This window comes from Gouania willdenowi, chromosome 15, assembly GCF_900634775.1.
Source record: "Gouania willdenowi chromosome 15, fGouWil2.1, whole genome shotgun sequence".
Taxonomy (NCBI): domain Eukaryota; kingdom Metazoa; phylum Chordata; class Actinopteri; order Blenniiformes; family Gobiesocidae; genus Gouania; species Gouania willdenowi.
Genome location: NC_041058.1, coordinates 24710464 through 24729394, shown reverse-complemented (window position 1 = coordinate 24729394; position 18931 = coordinate 24710464). Strand labels below are relative to the sequence as shown.

At 36.6% G+C, this 18931-nt stretch overlaps 1 protein-coding gene across 10 annotated transcripts in view; it reads left to right on the top strand.

Moving 5' to 3' along the window:
- The window catches only part of pik3ap1 (phosphoinositide-3-kinase adaptor protein 1), a 43739-nt gene that overhangs the window by 11293 nt on the left and 13515 nt on the right, over positions 1-18931 (top strand). For 6 of the 10 annotated variants that reach the window (XM_028468369.1, XM_028468372.1, XM_028468364.1 and 3 more), the window contains 2 exons: positions 14677-15021; positions 16428-16853. In XM_028468369.1, coding sequence (XP_028324170.1) covers positions 14991-15021; positions 16428-16853 — 457 coding nt within the window. In that variant the 5' untranslated portion in view covers positions 14677-14990. Of the gene's footprint in view, positions 1-11476; positions 15022-16427; positions 16854-18931 lie in introns of those variants that run through there. The other 4 variants (XM_028468368.1, XM_028468365.1, XM_028468367.1 and 1 more) reach the window with 2 other exon arrangements.

Sequence of the window (18931 nt, the reverse complement as noted above, 5' to 3'; positions counted from 1 at the left end):
CCTTGTGTTTGTATATTTTCAAAATCATAGGTTTATAGTTGGCCACTGGGATTAAAACAAGCCCACAGTGAGGTATGAAAAAAGTCAGTGTAACATAATTATTATTAAGGAAAAAATTGAATATCTAGTTTGTATTATTATAATTAGCGAGTATAATGAAGCCAATATCGCCATTTTAATAAGCAGGTACACATTTTCAACAAAAAGAAAATCTGTTCGTAGAGGGCAATGAGTAGTCACATGAAAGAAAGCAAGTGAAGAAGCAAAGGGCATTGAAGCTAACGAACTGCATTACACACTTATTATAGTCATTTTTACTTTGCCTCCCAGACCTGACCAAAAACACTTTCAAATTCTCTCATTGTACTGGGAGGTCGGAAGTTTACAGTGCTTTTCCCCCTTCGTTAACTTTGAAGTAAGAGGAAAAAATGTATAGGTAGACAGGGGTGTCATCAAATAATCAGTAACTTCAAAAAGCATTCTGCCACTTAGCACTCCTAAAGCTACTGTCCCCAAGACATTCAGAATGGAAATTATTCAAACTCATTTAGTGGAAGCAAATTGGTCTAAGTTCAATCAGAAAACAGACTGACACTGAACAAGAAGTGCAGCCTAATTATACTTGTTTGTCAAATGAAAATTTCATTTGGGCAGAAATGAAACCTTCCAGCAACTTCTTTTAAGGTGAGCTCCGAGTTGTATTATCAGCTAAATGCAGTAAAATCCATTATCATACGATGATAAGAAAATGGGAGCCAATGAACATTGCCAGGCTTCGATGCCCCGGGCAAGTGGCGATAAAATTAAGACTCAAGTCCTCTGCCCGGCCTCTGCCACCCGGGCTGGTCTTTAGCCTCTTAGATGCGTTTTTGCATTTTAAAAACTTTATCAAAGCACTGTTGCAATGTGGAAAATGTCAACGTGAAATGCACTGAAGGCAAATTGGAATTTCATTAATGGTAAAATTATTGCTTTTGACTGATGTATTACTATGCTTGTTAAGCATTGAGGAGTGGAACGCTTGCCTGTCTGGTTGGCTGCTTGTCCTATGCCATTTGCTGAAAGTTAGAGATCTACTTTCCAATTGGAAATGGAAAATAAGAACTTGCTCAAGTTGCATAAAAAAAGAAATATCTATCACTTTTGGCGTAGTGTGGGCATTAATGCTCACCAACTGTTCAGATAGAAAGTTTAAAGAAAAAAAGACGGGGGCATTGAGGTGAGTTCTTTTGTGTTACATATCAGTGATATCTGTGTCATTTCATTTTCTCTCCTGCTTTAACATGAAGCCAACGCTCAGCTATCTCTGCCTGACCAACACAATCTTTCTTCTTTCTTCTTGACGTTAAACATGGTGCTATATTAGCTCTCAGAGATCTCACTGTGGATAAAGGGGATATAGGTCCAACTTTGACGGAAGGTATCAGTTGTCTTAATTCTTGCTTGTTCATAAAGCCGCAGTGTTTATTGATTTACCTCGTAATCCTCTCAGTGTCAATGCTATCAATGATGGAGGAGAAGATGAAGCAAAGTGTCAGCTGGAGGATTTTTTTTCTGACAATAAAATTAGAACAGATTAGTTTTAATGGAAAACATGTTATTAATGCTCACCTATGGGTATGCATACTGCTCTGTTTCTCAGATGAGAACTAAAACCCTTTGTTTTTTACAATTTAAGTCATTTCGACTTTATTCATATAGCGCAAATTACAACAACGTCATCGCAAAGTGCTTAAAAAAAATGCAATTCAACTTTATTTAAGTAGCGCAAAATACAGCAATTGTCATCTCGAAGCGCCTCTCAAAATACAAAATTCTTAAGAAAAAAGCAGTGCTACAGTGGGGAGAAAAGAATCTTCTAGCTAGCATGCTAACCTAGTAAGTCCAGTTACTGTTATTTTTTATTTTTTTGTCAAATTATTTTATTATTATTTGAATTCCCTTGTTTCATATTCCTTTGATAATAATTATTTTTTGAAAAACTGCTAAAAGAGGAAGCCTGGGTATGAGATACAGTAGTAGAGTTGGCTAATGCTAGCTAACAAAGGTTAACCAGATGTCTTTGTTTAAGTAACATTTTGCCTCATTGACTGAACTGACACTGTTTTATTGGTTTCAACACACTGTAAAATGTTTCACAAATAGTTACTTTTCAACTGTAAAGCTGTTTAATTGTAGCTACAGTGAGCTTTATATGTTCATTTTAATAAGTGGTGTTTACTGTGGGTGAGCAACACAATAACTTTTTATTTTATTTTTTAAATTAAAGAACTGATGTGAGGCAGTAAAGGAGCATATCTGGGGTGTACAGAGAAGCCCAGAGCACTACCTTCATCAATACATCTATTTCACCATTCCTGACAAATTCCATTAGCACCTGGTCCCACACCTGCTTTTAGTCATTTCCAAGAATTTCAAGGCACACAATGTTGTCGCTCCTTTCATCTCATTTAATGACAGTAATAATTGGATTCATAATGATGTTTTAGGCAAACTTATTTCAGCAGACATCTTTCAGCCAGAGTCCTTTGCGATAAGGATGAATGGTGAATGCATGTCTAGCTAACAATAACTGTCAGACTGGTTTGGTTTTACTGCATTTATGATTAAAATCTGACCTCTTGTGCCTAGAAATGGAAGTACAAACTGGCTGTGTTCTCGGGTAATAACATGCTGTCATGCAATATCTTTTTTTAAAGTATGGACTTGAGTTGTAAAATTCCAACTTTTTAGTGCCGTGTGCCAGTACTCCTCCTTATGTACCACTTCACAAAGCCCTCAGGTGAGAAAACCTCCTCCCAGAGGAGTTGGTTTGGTGATACTTTGGAAAGCCTATAAGAAAATATGGGAAAGTGGAACTGGAAATTATGCCAGCGTGCCATGACCTGTGCTCCTCACTCAACTCTTAATCTACATTTATTAAACATATGTTGGTACTTTTTGGTCCTATTCATCATACATGGCCTCTGCCATCTGTGGTCATGTAACTTGTAAATTAATTTTCTTTATGCTTTTTAACTTCAGAGTTGCTGTGATATCATTGGCTTTAGAACTAAACTTTGCCTTTCAGGGTTACTCCTGCTAGCTGTAATAACTATTCCCACCTTAATTTAATGATAATAATAATAATAATTATTATTATTTTTTAAATAGCACCTTTCAGACCACCCAAGGATACTAAAAACACAATAATAAAAACAGTGCAATACATTAAAAACAGTAAAATACAAAGAAGAAAAGAAAAGAAAAGCAATGTAGGTGAAACTGGAAATGAGAAATTACAGAGAATGGGCAGATTGGAAGAGATGGGTTTTGAGTCTGGATTGTATTGATGTTGTGTGAAATATAATTATAAAACAGTTTAAGTGATTAAAATCTATCCAAAACAATTAGGGCACACGTACAAAAAACAGTTGACGTTATTGTTATATTCTAATTGTTTTAAACACTGTTAAAAAACAAGGTCTGAATGTCATTGCAGCGCTGCAGCTGTTAAGTACTGTATATAAAATCAAGTTTGGTTTTAACACATTTTATAATCTCTACAATGACTATAAAAACAACAACAATGTTTTAAGGTCAATTTATAGAATAGTGAAATGATTTTTTAAACAAATTGTTTTGTAAAGGAAGGAATTGCTAGTAAGTGTTGCTATCATAGTTTAAAATGTTTTAAGAAAAAAAAAACTTTAAATTGATTTTAAAAGCTTCATTGTCTGATACTCAGTAGAAACTCATGAATAACTTTACTTTCAGTAATAAACATCATCTTGATTCCCTCGCTGCCGGCCGTTGATCTGCAGATCTCTCGTTGTAGGACAGACATTTAAGTCCCGCCATGTTAGATGAAGGGAGTCCTGCGTATCGCTTTTGCTATTATTGATTCATCTTACGAATCCATCTCTGTCAGCGAGATGAATCCTAATGAAGCAGAAACCTGTCACATTTACTCCACAATGAGGGTCGCCGGTAAACTTTCTCTGGAAAATGGAAAACTATTATCTTCAACTAGACACGCAAGGGGCCCCAAAATGAATAAATAAAGTCACACTTATCTAGTGGCCAGCATGATTACTGTAGTAAAAAGTGACATCCAAATTGAGTGTCTTATCGTGTTGAAGTGATTTCAGCTGAGCGCAGACTGTAGATGAAAGCGAAATGATCTTTAAATAGTAGTTAAAGATGGCAGCTCGATAAGTTATCCCACAACAGTTTTGATCAATGAAGCATGCATTCAATGTATTGCCCATTTAGATATGTGAGATAAATGTAACTGGTCTTCTAAACGGTTCACAAATGATATCTCCTTCAGTGCAAGGTAATGACTTTGTGGCCTGGTTGAACTGTTAATGTTGGGACTCTTCAGGACAATCACAGTGAGCAAGAACATCCTGTTTGTTCAACTTTACTCGCTTTATTTTAATATAAACAATATTCAGTGATCTAAACAGTTACCTGTACCCCACGCATCTACTCTTAAACCACACAGAAAAGTGTTCACAGATCATATAATTGAAATCCGACCTGTAAATAGCATTTGTCTCAAAGCTTTTACCTGCTTTTCCTCTGAAAGCCCTTGAATTGATTTGGTGGGGTTCTGCCACGGCGGAGCCTGCCAGCTGGGAGCTCCAGGCTGTGGGAAATGTCACAGCTATTTTCCTCTTTTACCAGCCAATGCAATGCTTGTTTAATAGTAATTGGAATCTTATCCTGCTGTTTGCTCATCATCCCCTCTGCCTAGTTATTCCCCACCTAAACTCCATTTTAGTTTTTAAATAACATTTTAGAATAGTTCCCATTCAAGTAAACACAATCTGATTACCTTGATGGATTGGAAATGTATGTCAGATGCTGGTTTATTTGATTTATTTATTCAACAGACTGCAAATGGTAGGAATTTAAGGTAGGCAAACAACCGTTTTCCATAACTATTCCAAAGCACTTAGGTTCACAGAGAGAAGTATTTGATTCTGTTTACCTCTGAGCTTCTTTGTCCCACTGTGGAGAAACACTGAGAATTCATTTTCCTAGTTTTATAACAGCCTCCAGGCTTTAATCCCACGTACTGCCTGTTCAAAGCAGAGTTTTCATGTTCTCTTTACCAGGCATTCAGGTTCTGCTCTCCACAAACCAAAAACAATTATGATGATTCCATGTGTGTATATCTTACACAATATTTGATTTGGTCAGTGTATCCTTTTTTACAGAACAATTTAGAAACTTGAAATATGCAGTTTTCTTTACATTAGGGTATGTTGCAAAGCCTTCTGGATTGGATTTTATTCAGAATTTTTCTTTACCTGTTAAGTCGCCATTTTTTTTCTTTTTTCTTTAAATATATATTATCTATTTTGCATCATTTATCTTTACAATCCTGTCCTCAAAGCCACAACAAAGTTGCAGTCCGCAATTTTGAAAAGCAAGCATGATTCAAGCTTGCCAGGCCTCCTTGAAGCTCCACCCCCTCCTCCCCCACAAGCTTGAATGCACATCTGATATAAAAACAAGAGGAGAGGGGCAGGGCAAGACATAAAGACATCTGATTGGTTCTTCACATCCGAACCGAATGGCATATTACAAGATTCTAGCGACCAGAGGTCTGATTTTTGTTTTGTAGAATACATCACATATAGACCCTTTGATTGTTTGTAAACATTGTGACATATTTTGTTGGACGGGGCTTAGCCTGAAGACGAACCACCATATATATATAAACACTAGATGACTTACCGCACTGTTAGGCAATGGGGAGGGACGTAGAAACGTGACGGCCATTTTACCTCAGACACCCTAACTTGCTAAATTTTCAACCAGTTTTCAAAGGGCAAGCGGCAATTTCAACATGTACCTACGTATAATAAGGTTAAGGCAAACCGTTTGTTAATCCGTCAATATTTCATCAAGTAAGGGCATTTTTGTTTAAGCTGATCACTCACCTTCCAACAGTTACCGTAGAGCGCGTCAGAATGTCAGAACGTCAGTTGTCTGAGGTAAGATGGCCACCGTTGAGCTACGCTGGTGAATCTCGCTTGCTTCATCTAGTGTTTATATATATATATCTATATATATATATCGGTGTTTCCTGTTTTTTCCTCCAGCCACGTCACTAGTGACGTTAAGTGGTCTATAGGCTACTCTCATAGGATGGAAAAAACGTTTACACACTCCACTTTTAACTCAATCTGTTGAAGTCACCATTCTCACACTTCTGACGCTTTGGACCATTATATCCAACTCTCCCCTAAACATCCACCTCTACCTTTCAACTTCACACTAACTTTACTCATCTGACTTTCTCCTCACCTACACTGTACATCCATCCAACCTTTTATAAATCCGTATTAAACATTAGAATATTCAATTTAAAAAGCTATTTTGTTTCTAGTACTAACGTCTGTACATCCTAAAGTTCAACCTTGAATAAGTTTTATACTAAAATGAAAAAATCTAATTATCTTGTGACAAAAGGATGTTAAATGGAAGTCAAAGGGGAGAACAATATATAAGTTCTTAGAAACAGAAGCTGTATTAAGACCTTGAAATGTTCAACTTTCCAAGAACTTTAAGGAGAGAAATGGCTAAAAAAAAAAAAGAAAACAGTAGTGTGTTTAGATATTTCTAAAAACTCAATCCATGCTCGCTCCATGCCAGAAGCCCATGAGAAGGAGCCTAAAACTGTTCAGTGATAGTTTTGGATTTCTCTCTCTCCATAAGCCTCTCATTGTGTTCGAATACCTGCTTTGCTCAAGTGCTTGCCAGCTGCTTACCAAATGAGGTTATAGTGTTTCCCTATCAACTGTAAATTTCAATAATTTGTTGGACGAGGCCTTTCACTGTCAGTTTTTATCATATTATCAATGACGACTCAATTTTCCTCCACCACTCCATCTCAAGCACTGACCCCTGGCACTATTACAGTCCTGTAATGAAGTGCAATGGAGTGGTAATTGGTCCACTTTATACCAGGTCAGGTAACATTAGACTTATTTTCTTATCACAATGAGCCCTGCCAGTGACTCTCAATGAGAAACCAAACACAGTTCCTTTCTTATGCAGGCTATCGTCCAAATAACATTTCAGCTGAAGGAGACTCTTTCCTCCATTTTAGTTTTTCATTTCAAGATTGCACTTCGTCTGCTCGGACTGTGCATTGTTTCTAGTTCTCTTTACTTCCAAACTTTCTCCTGATCTGGCTTGAAGGAAGTGCAGATATACGGTTGGGCTTTCTCAGGTTGGGAAAGTACAGTAAACGAGAAGGTAACGTGATCGTCATGTCGCTGATATTAGATGTACAGTGTGTCTGTTTCAGCCCTCTGGTCTCTCTTTATTTTGTTATTTAGCTGCTGGTTTGAGATCTAGGATATAACCACAGTATGTAACAAAAATAGAGAGAAAAGAAAAAAAAACATATTGTGTGAATGATTAGAGAAATGTATCATGTGTGATTTCTGAAACAAAACCCAAAAAAAACAATGCTTTTAAATTTGATGCTGAGGTCTCAAAATGGGACTTTTGATTATTTTCAAGAATTAAAAATTCCATTGTTATTGTTATTCATATTGGAAATTGACTCAGCATTGGATGGATTATGTCAGTTCTTTTCAACCTGAGGGTCAGGAGGACCTCATGTGAGGTCACTTGGAGTTTAAATAGGGTCGCCTGTAATGTCTAGTAATTGATGAAAATAGAAATTATTGATTAAAAAGAAATTTTTGAAATGTTTTAATGATTATTAACATACAATCTTAAACAACTGTATCCTACTGAAAAATATAAATCTAGTTAATAATAAAAAAGTGTCTATTTGTACGGTTGCCGTACGGACAACCCCCGGTGCTATTGGTACATTTAACGAAGTACACGTACGTAGCGTCTTAGGGTTAGGGTTAGGTATATGTCGGTATATTGATATGTCTACCGTATGGTAGGGATGGGCGATATAGACTAAAAAAATTATCCTGATAATTTCTGGTTATTATCACGATAACGGTAAACATTACAATAAATAAAAAACTATAAATAAATAAAACAATTCCCAACTTAAACTGCGAACAGGTTCCTTACAAACAAATATACATCTGAATACATCAACAGTAGACATTAAAAACGCTACAATAGATGCTGACTCAAAGAGCTCATGATCTGATATTTCATGGAATATATTAGTGCATGTGGGTCACTCTATTAGTGTTACTGTATGCAATGAAAAGCAAAAATAAATCCATTAGTGTTTTTGTTGCTGCTGAATCTTGTTTCATTTATATGATAATGAGTTACAAAAGTTATGATTGATAAATAACTCTCTGATTTCCTATAATTAAACCAGATCAAGCTGATGATTTAATCATTCACTATATTCTGGTGTAATAATCTCAATACTTACATTAGTCTAATGAGACCAGCTTTGTCTGTGAACACGTGATATATAATTAAAAAACAGTGAATAGTGACATTAGTAGTTATGCTAACATTTATTTCACACAACGTGTGACATGTTAGTTTTTATCCTTTCATACAAGTGTTAAATATGACCATAAACAAATCGATGGCTCTCTGTGGCTTTATGACAGTAATACGTGTTCTTTTTATTTGGTCTATTTCTTATATGGAGTGGTTAGCTTTAGCTCTTAGCCCAGTCTGTGTGTCGGTGTGTTAGCTTAGCATAGTTAGCTTTCATTGAGTTTCCAGTTCATAATCGTTGCTACAGGTTCATCTCTGTCCCCGTGTTTGTGTAACTTTGATTGGTTCCCTTTGTTGGATGGTTGTCTGGTTTTAACCAAGTAACGGTCCATGATGTATCGCAGCACGGCAGCTTCAGGTAGCCGTGACCAGTGTTGTGCTAGTTACTGAAAAAATGTAACTAGTTACCGTTACTAGTTACTTCATTAACAAAGTAACTCAGTTACTATTTTGATTACTTACACCAAAAAGTAATGTGTTACTGGAAAAAGTAACTTTTGAGTTACTTAGAATTAAAGAATGTATTATTTTTTTGGGTCATTTGTGTCCATACAGCTTCATATCAGTGCTGTAATAACATAATAATCCACTGTTGATCAACTGCTATAAAACAACCATAAATGATGTGCATATAAAGCACAAAACAGCTCTTCCAAAATTAAAACAGTAATTTGTCAGCCTTAGCACAGTAATGTAAAGTAAGTTGTGCATATTCCAGGTGCACATTCTGCTGTTGAAAATGCTTATGAAAATAAATGTGGAAAAACTAATTCACAGCATTTTTATCAGCTACACAATGCTAAATATATCAGGCTAATGAGCTGACCTGTCTCTGGATAACAGTTACAGTCCGTTAAAATCCAGTCGCAGCGTTAGCTTAGCTTCACTGATGCATCTTTTGGGGACAAAAATAATGCGAGTATTTCCACTCTGAGAAGCTCGTCCTGCTCTCGCATTGACTCGCCATGATTGGCGCACGTGATGTAAACAGAGACACGCTGACAATGCTTCTTCTTCTACTTTTTTACCGTGTTTGGCACGGCATCCCGCAAAAATATGTAGCGCCACTGTAAACAGGAAGTACACTGCAGCTAGCAAAGTAACGGACAAACGCACCATATTGTAACGGTAACAGCGTTATTTCTTGAGAAATATATTGCGTTACAGTACTAGTTACTGTCAAAACACTGACCGTGACGAGCACTGCCGTCTGTGTGTGAGGACTGGGGGCAGGACCGGCAGTGGTGCACACCGTGGAGGCGCCACTGCAGAGCTGAAGTGAGCAGTGCTCCAGAGAATAATAAGTTGTTGACAACAAACTTGTGGCCAATTTTGGCCCCTGGAACAAGGTTTTTATGGGCATTCTAGGCTAAATTGAGGGACAAATGGCTCGTGGCCCTAACTAATTTCCAACATGGGCATTAATCGGTTCTATCGTGGGATGACATATTGTTACCGGTGAGAATGTTTTGACGATATATCGTGAACAACGATATATTGCACATTCTTACCGTATGGATAGCCACTGCCTTAATAATAATAATAATAATAATAATAATAATAATAATAATAATAATAAAATGCCTGGCTACTATGTATTTGTAATACAGAATCACAAAAATTAACAAAAACTAATTCTAGAAAAAAAATAAATCTTTACGGTTGCCAGAAATTCTTGATATCGAAATGGGGTCACGATCCAAAAAAGGTAGGAAACCAATGGATTATTTAGAGCTGAGATCTCAATAATTATTGCATCTACAGCTGCCAATTCTGTAACTCAATTCAAATTAGTTAGTGAATTACTTGACAGATGAACTAAGGAAAACGTGAATGAGTTTGCTAGTAGCAATATGTTGTGGTTGCTGTGACGTACCGTTTTGGAGAATATCAGAGAGCTGTTGGCTTGACTCTGAACTTTTGTGCTACATGAAGCAGGATGCCAGGACTCTTGTTGGGATCTGAGGCACACTCTCCAGCTGAGGAGCTGTGGGCTGAAAACACAGCAAGCTCTCAAAAGGACAGGATATTGGATAACAAGGTTAAAATTTAGGAGCACATATATTCCGTTATTAAACTCAGACTGCGGGGATTTGCTTTGAGCCACCTAATAGACAGTGGTTTCAAGGGAGCCCAAACAAAAGGTAACGGGCCGGTCATGCTTATGGTAGCTAATAGCAGATTTAGAAGAAATTAGGAGACTCTTTTTCTACAGGAAATTGTGCTTAAAGACAGGTCATGGATCACCCTGCTCTTCACAGGCAGCTTCAGAAGTCAGAGGGTGAACTTTTGCAGCAGCCATTACAAGGTCAGCCTCACAGAAACAAAACGAGCTGGGTTTAGTCGAGAAAAGAAAGAAAGAAAAGAAAATTTTTGGCTTCAATTCAACTTCCAAAGCTGTGCCATTATGACTTTAAGACTGTGATTTGAGTTTCAGTACACAACTGTAAGTCAAAATAAAGGGAGAGCGGCTGCCTTGCCTTAATTAGTGCAGCTTTGTGGAGGTTTGTTTAGTTTCTCCTCACTGACCTTTTTCATCCAGCTTCAGTAACACCTTTATTGATTATAGTTTTGTTCTTTGTTCATTAGCATTTATAATTTATAATTTTAGAACCCGTCCAAACCTTACTGGGAAAATGTAAATCAAAACTAATACCAAACTAAAAAAGGAAGCTTAACTGGTTTATTTACACTTTTTTTTTGAGAATTTTCTATTTACTAGTTTTGTCATGTAAGAAACTTTATTCACACCTTTTTTTGTAATGTTTTCACCTAACGAAGATGGTTAAAGCAAAAAGAGGAACATTGACAACTTTTAAAAGATGGACATGAGATGAATGAATGAAATATTCATCATCTCAACCATTAATTCCTGTTCTGAGTCGTGAGGATTTGTGTAATTAAATTACATTGAAACACATTCATTGTTGGGTAAAATTTCCGAGTTTAGCTGCAAATGTTTGTGATTGGTTGGTTTGCAGATTATCTGTTTTTTGTAAGTGTTTTTTTTTTTTATTACTTAATATTAATCAGAAATCAATCATAATCATAATTTTTTATTATTAAAAATAAATGCACAATAGTGTTAAAACAGCTTTTGATTCTTCCTAATGCTTGGATACAGAATTCTTGAAATTATACTGGTCTAAATGTGGCCCTGGACCAGTGTGAGGTTGACACCTCTGTGTCTTCTTCACCTTTGGCTGCCTTGTGTGGGTAAATTCTGCCCTCTAGTGGCTGATATGGCCTAGTGCCACCAATAAGTTTATAACTTGGTAAATCAGGAAGAGGCGCTTTGGTCTAAGTTTAACTTTAATATTGTATCAATAGTTCAAATTTCTATCCTGAACCTCAATAAACGGCCACTCAACACATTTTCTACTCCTGCAGACGTCATTACTGTCTCTAATGTAGTTTTGATTTATTTAATCTTCATTTCACCACCAGTCTCATTGAGATACAATCTCTTTTGCAAGAAATACCTGGAAATAATAAATGTACAGTCGGCAAACATGGAACATAACAGACAACAATCAGAATATTAAAGAACAGAGCAGTTTCCACAATTGGAATAAAACCCAGACCCTAAATATTTCTCTACGATGAATGAGGGATTCAAACTTTAGGATTCCATGTGAAGGGAGTGTAATAGGTGAAGACAATTCTACCAATATTTGTGCGTGTAAATGGGATGTCTATAGTTACTGGAACGTGTTCTGTAATTATTCAATTTTAGTGAAAGAAGAGATGTGAGGTCATTTGGAAGTGTCATAAGCAGAGCTTTAAAGATGAACAACATAAAATGGATTGCAAGGAAGACCAACCGACATTATGACACAGTGTGCAGTGATGTCTGAGGAAATCGTCTTTAGTGATAAAACGTAAAGCAATGACAGTACAGTGTATCACACTAATTAAGAACAGGCATAAAGGTTGATTGTTCAATGATTTTGCAGTTAGAGGAAGACAGACAGCATTTGATTCTGTATAGATATCCAAGTTTGATTTTTAGATTCTGAGTTAGCTGTTGAATATGAGTTTTGAATGTAGTATAATCGAGCCAAACGTTATGGTATTTGTATGAATCATTGCAGGTGATTTTGGTGCCATTTCAGGTCCCTATGGCAGGGTAGTCAGAAGTAGTTGGTAGGAGTGTAGCTTTTTCAGCATTTGTGAAGAGATACTTGTAGGGAATTGAAAGCAGTCTGAAGATGAGTCTGGGGTGGGAGCTTTTAATATACAGTAATCAGCAAAGAAATGAACTTTGAAATATTAGTTAGGAAGAACTATATTGTTGATACCTGTTAAATAGCAGTTTTCCAAGGATAGACCCCTGCGGCACCCCATTTCTGGTAGTAAATGGACTTGATTGGTTCCCATCAGCAACAATGGACTGTGTTCTGTTGGTAAGGTATGGATGAAACCAGTTGAGTAAAATATTGTCAAAACCTAATAGCTGTAATTTATGGAGTAACATTTTATAGTCAGCTGTATTGTATGCTTTCGAGAGGTCAATGAAAAGGGCAGCACACATTTTTTTATTATTTATTACAATGTTATTTATGATGGATGTAGCATGTTGGATGAGTCCATGAAAATCTATAATTGAAAGTTGGAAGATTCCAGGACTTTTGCTAAAAAAAAAAAAAAGGAATTTTGGATATTGGGCGGTAATTATTAATGTTGGTAGTATTGCCAGAATTATGAAGGGAATTACAAATGTGCATTTCCAAGCAGCTGAAATGGTCCAAGATGACTGATTACATGAGCAATGAATTTGAGAAAATTGCCTACACCAGTGTTTCTGGAAGTTCTAGACTTAGCCAGAGATAATCTCTGCATTAGTTATTGAAAATTGTGGTTCAGAAGAGATTTGTAAATTGAGTACATTCATTGGTGTACAGTCAGATGGGTGGATATTAATGTCTAAATTATTAGACAGTTTACTACCGTAAATAGAAAACCAGAGGAGAGGAAGTGGTTATTGAAGGCTTCAACCATGAATGATTTATCAGAATTGTGACCAGTTCCTTGTATGATTTGCGGAGGGAGGTGTGATTGTCATGGATTCTTAAGGGATGCTATGGTTTTCCAAAAACCAATGGCATTATAAGTGGTTGAGGGTACTAAGAGATAGTAATTTGACTTGGCCTTTCTAATAATGCTAGTGCATATGTTTCTTTAATTGTTGAATATGTATGAGAACAATTCTCCATCAATTTTGTTAAATTGGGTTCTAAGTGAAGTGAAACATTTGTATTTTATCAAGAAGGATATCAAGTATATGATAACGTCAATGAGAATGCATAAGGAGACATAAGGAACTTGTTCTTACATGTTTGCCTGTTTATATGAAGGTTTACCTAACTAACTGGCTTTCATCCTGTTGGTCTTTATATCCTACTAGTAGTACTTGATACAATAGTACATATAACTAACCCTTAGCAAAAAGTAGTATACTTGAAGTTCATTTTATTAAGTAAGCTTGAATATAAGTATAGCAAGTATACTATGGACCATGTACTTGTAGCGTTCTTGAAAGTATACTAATTGAATACTTCTTCGGACTAATCGGAACATTTTTAGGTTTATAAATGTATACTTTAAGTATATTTTATGAGGTCATTTTAAGTTTACAAAAGTACACTTTCAAGTATACTGCCACAGTTTTAGTACAAAATAAGTATAATTGTAGTACAAGTATAAGCTTTAGTGTTAAAGTATAAGTGTAAGTTTAAGTATTAATGTACTTAGTTTAGACTATTCTTTATACTTTTCAGTATAAGCTCAGTATACTTCACTATACTTTTCTTAAGTATTTAAAATATAGTAAATAAAAAGTACACTCAAGTTAACTGCCTCAGTTTTAGTATAAAATAAGTATACGTGTAGTACACTTGAATAAACAACTTTTCATTTGAATAAAACAACATTCAAAAAGCTTTTTCAAAGGCCTGAATTCATTTTTTATATCCTAATAACTGCATGTTGTACATAATGTTTTTAAAGCACAAAAAAATTGAAGAACACAAAAGGTGTGCGTGTGTTCTTGTGTTCGTGTGCGTGCGTGCATGTTATATTTTGGAGAATAGTCTGTATGCAGTGTTGTAGTGATAATGTAGGCTTAGTATTTTGTGCTACTCTTTATCAATTGCTGTTCAAATCTAACATGAACATTCCATTCCTTAACCATGTCTCACATTTCTGCTCCTATAGCTCTTCTCAGAACGGGGTGAGAAAACCAGCAGACATGCTAAACTTTCTGACCCCCCCCTGCGGTGCATTTTTTATTCACTTCTTTAACTGTTTCAGGAAGTGGTGCAGAGTCACTAAAATCAGGAAACTGAATGTTGCTATTAATATACAGCTGAGTCGAGAGACCTTTGCTGGTTAAAGCTTGTGTGCTTTCAGAGGAACGAGTAGGATGGACTTAAAACAGTAAACGTAAGAAGCCAAAAGGACCTTTTTTTGGGACAAGTGATGCTTTTTTTTACGTGTTGATTCAGTAGCAGACGAGAGGCCTCACAACCATGGCAGAATCCACCTCTACCACTGCAACAGGTAATATTTTACGTTGTTGGGTTAGATTCAAGTGTTTAAAGTAAAGCAAGTGTAAAAACTTTCAATTTTGCTCCTTTAACAGTTTGTGGCTTAAAACTAATTGCATGTTTTTTTATGAAATGTTTTCAGTGCTTTAAAAGAGGAAGCAGGTTTCAGTTAAATATGTGTCAGTTTGTGTTGGATTTCCCGTACATCTTAACTTGACTGAGTCTGTTCATCAGTCTTTTATTAAACACACAGTCTGTCATTAGTGGGGACCGTAATGAAGAGAACACTCCTGTTAGGTTTCTTTCCCAGTCACCATGTAGAGAGATGAACTTGACCTGATTAAACACTGTAATGAGTCAAACAGAATCACTCTGGCCAGTGTGGACACAGTGCCATGTTTGCACTCACCCCTTGTTGGCTCTGAGCTGACATTTCCAACACATCGGACATTGTTCATTCTCCCAGCTGCTGTCACCTTGACATACCTCTGCTGGACAGCTGCTATGTTGTGGCTCCTTTCCATGACAAACACTACCTGCTCCTGTACTGAATCCAACACCTAGTGCATCCACTGACATGACAGGACATGGTTGGAGTCAATTACACGTTTTCATTACAATTACGTTTTCAAATATCCAGGCTCAATTATGATTACGGTGACCAGCATTCCAATTCCAATTTAAAATACAATTATCATTCTCCCACTGTAAGTCAATTACAATAACATTTTTAATTACTAAAGTCACAATTACAATTAATCGCAATTACTGAGCCTTTGATAGATAAGCCCATGAAACGTATCCTTCCCCTTGTGTTAGCTTTCTGTTAGCATTTCTTATGATAATGAGTCAGGTTTGACCCATGTCTTAAATTAGCTGTGAAATACACATTAAAATATTTTAATGTCTTGGTTACGTTGTTAGGTTTCCTTATCCATGAACATTTTGCTTTTTTATATTTTTGGTGTGGGCGTCTGAGGCTTTTTTGTCTCTGTATACCCCATGATTTCAATTTTTCTTTAAATGGTAATGGTTGATATGAAACATAAGTTTAAAATGATTAACTACATAACTGTAAAATGATTCCCCAGTTTTAGTTTTTTTTAATTTACTTGTTTTTTTATTTCTGAATTTCCATGACATTTACAAAGTCAATTACCTGAACTCAATCACAATTTGATTATGATTAAAACAGCAAAAGTGTTATCAATTACACAAATACAATTATAATTGACCCCAACCCTGGACAGACTGATGTGAATCATCTCACATGATGATGCTAGATGAGCCATTTTAAAAGGAACTAATGTTACATGTGGCTCACATTAACGCTTCGCTAAGGAGAACTGAAAACCAAACCGAGGTGACTGATCATGTTGCACATTACTAAACAACTGTGTAACATGTTCTGTGTTCCAGCGAATCCACTAGCTGACTCAACATGTGAGCTGGCGATCCTTCACACTGCAGAGGCTTCAGAATGGGCAACATATCTGCACCAGATCCTTAAACTGTCTTCCAAATTTAGCAAAAGCTCCATTTTGCTGTACGCCGTCAGTACGGCTGATCAACTCCATGGATACAACTTTGAGTCTCTCCGCAGCTGTAAATGCATCGTGCTGCTCCTCACAGGAGTGCTCCTGGATATCCTGTGTTGCCAGGAGCTGCAGGAAGCCCTCCAGAGACTCCTGTGTCCTCCACACAGAGTGGTGGCGCTGTTGTGCGGTGTGTCCGAGGATGACGTGATGGCGAGTGGTTTAACAGACTGGCCCAAATGGAGAAAACTCTCTGCTGATGACGAGCCTTCTATTTACGTCTCTACAATTGGAAAAGCATTCGCTGACAGTATGAAAATATTCTTTTTTTTACCTGGTAAAATATTACTTTGAAGGGCTGTATTGTGATAGTTTATGGATGGTTTTTTCATTATTATTATTATTTATGAAATTATGATAAAACCTGGCAAAAGTGTATATCTTGCCTGGTTAAAGTGTAACTCAACCCCAAAACCACTTTTTTTCTGCTGAAAACAAATGTATTTATTTTTTTAATTATTATTATTATTATTATTATTATTATTATTATTATTATTATTATTATTATTTGGGTATTAAGTAGTGCTGTCGATTAATCCTGGTCCAACTCAACATTTTAGTCAAACTATTTAAATTTTGCATTTTTTGTTGTGGGTTGAAACCTGGCTATTATAATTTAATTTTGCTATTGGCTGAGAAGGTGATTCTGCGATCTCATTGGACCATCTTGCATCACAAACAAGCACTGTTAGCCCCGCCCCTCCTATAAAAACTATCACCTTTGGACTCTGCAATCTGTGAATTGAGAAATATAGTGAGTAATGAGTTGCTTGTTAGCATAGCATAGATTGTTCTTTGGAGACGTTATAGGATAGACTGGGCGTGTCTTAACTGCTCCAGAAGTCCAGCCCATAATCAGGACATTTTTAGGTATTTATTCCTAGTGGCAGGTCAGCCAAAACCAGGGGGTTTAGTTACTCTTTAAGTTTTCCTCCCTTTAACTCATTCAGTGCCAGCCATTTTCAGATTTTCAGTGCCAGCCGTTTTTTGAGCATTTTGACTGATTTTAAAGACCCACAGAATATTTTCTACTATAACTATCTGAAATCTGACACCAGATTCTGAAAGATTGAAGCCTCTACTTTCATAAAAAAAAACATTTGTTTCTGGCTCGTTTTGTTCTTTTGTAATCAGCCATTGAATAGAGCAAGTTTTACACAAATCTTCAGTTTCAGAGCAAAAAGCTGAGAAAACAGCACTTTTGTAAAAAAAAAAACCCGTCAGTGACTTTAAAGCTATTTTTTTGCTTTAGTGACAACTCTAACATCTGAACATTGTTTCCTTATATAAACATTAAAAAAAAACACAGACCGGGCTTTTGATGGCAAAATTATTATTATTTTACTATCTGGGTCAGAGTTGAATGTATTTCTTACTGTCGTTTGGCGTTCCTCCAATTTTTTCTCCCGTCAGTCTGCACACACGCAACTTCCTCTTCCTCCCCGACATGCAGTGTCACTGCTTGCCCCGTTTTTTTTATTGTTTTATCTCACCATCGCCACACTATCCATGAGTTCCACACTTGCTCTGGTCGGAGTGTGCGCTGCTGGGATCGTCAACCCTGTACGTAGCGCCATTTTCTCTCTCGTAAACTCCATTCCTCTCTCCCTCTGAACTCTGCTGAGCATGGATGATCTCTTATCCAAAGGTGCGCTGCTACCTACTACATGTCACCTATTATTTTGCTATCTGGCTCACAGGCTGGGGGTATTTTGTACCTCCACACCCCCCTCCTCCCGACACGCAGGGATGACCTATTTGGCCCAGTTAGTTGATGGCTTTATCTCACGATCACAACATTATCAATAATCCACTTAGGTCCACACATGTTCTGTGTTAGTATGTGGAGCTGTGAGATGCTGGATACGTCACAATATCACTCTGTAGCGCCATGATCTCCCTTTTTCCTGCTTCCTCCTGCTTTGCTGGGTAGCATCAGTGGCTAATCTCTCTTCTAAAGGTATACTGCTGCCATCTTTAGGACACAGTTGGTCACTACAACACCCCACATCTTAGATATTGATGAGGGACCTCCGCCAGGGTGTTTTCTAGTAATCCCCGTGAAAAAACGCAAATGACGAGTTATCTCGTCAATGGCACTGAGTGAGTTAAGAGCCAGGTGCACTGAGTGCAGAATAATCCGGGATACAGGGGGGAAAAGAAATCAACTTTGCACAACTTGTAATTTAGGGTTGAGCAAATGGAGTGTATTACATTTGGTGTACTATTATTTAGTAAATTTTTAAAATTTTTATTTTTTTATTGAAAGTTTATTCAGGGGAGAAAACGTAAATGTTTTCCTCATTCTAAAGCCCAGTCCTTTTTTTA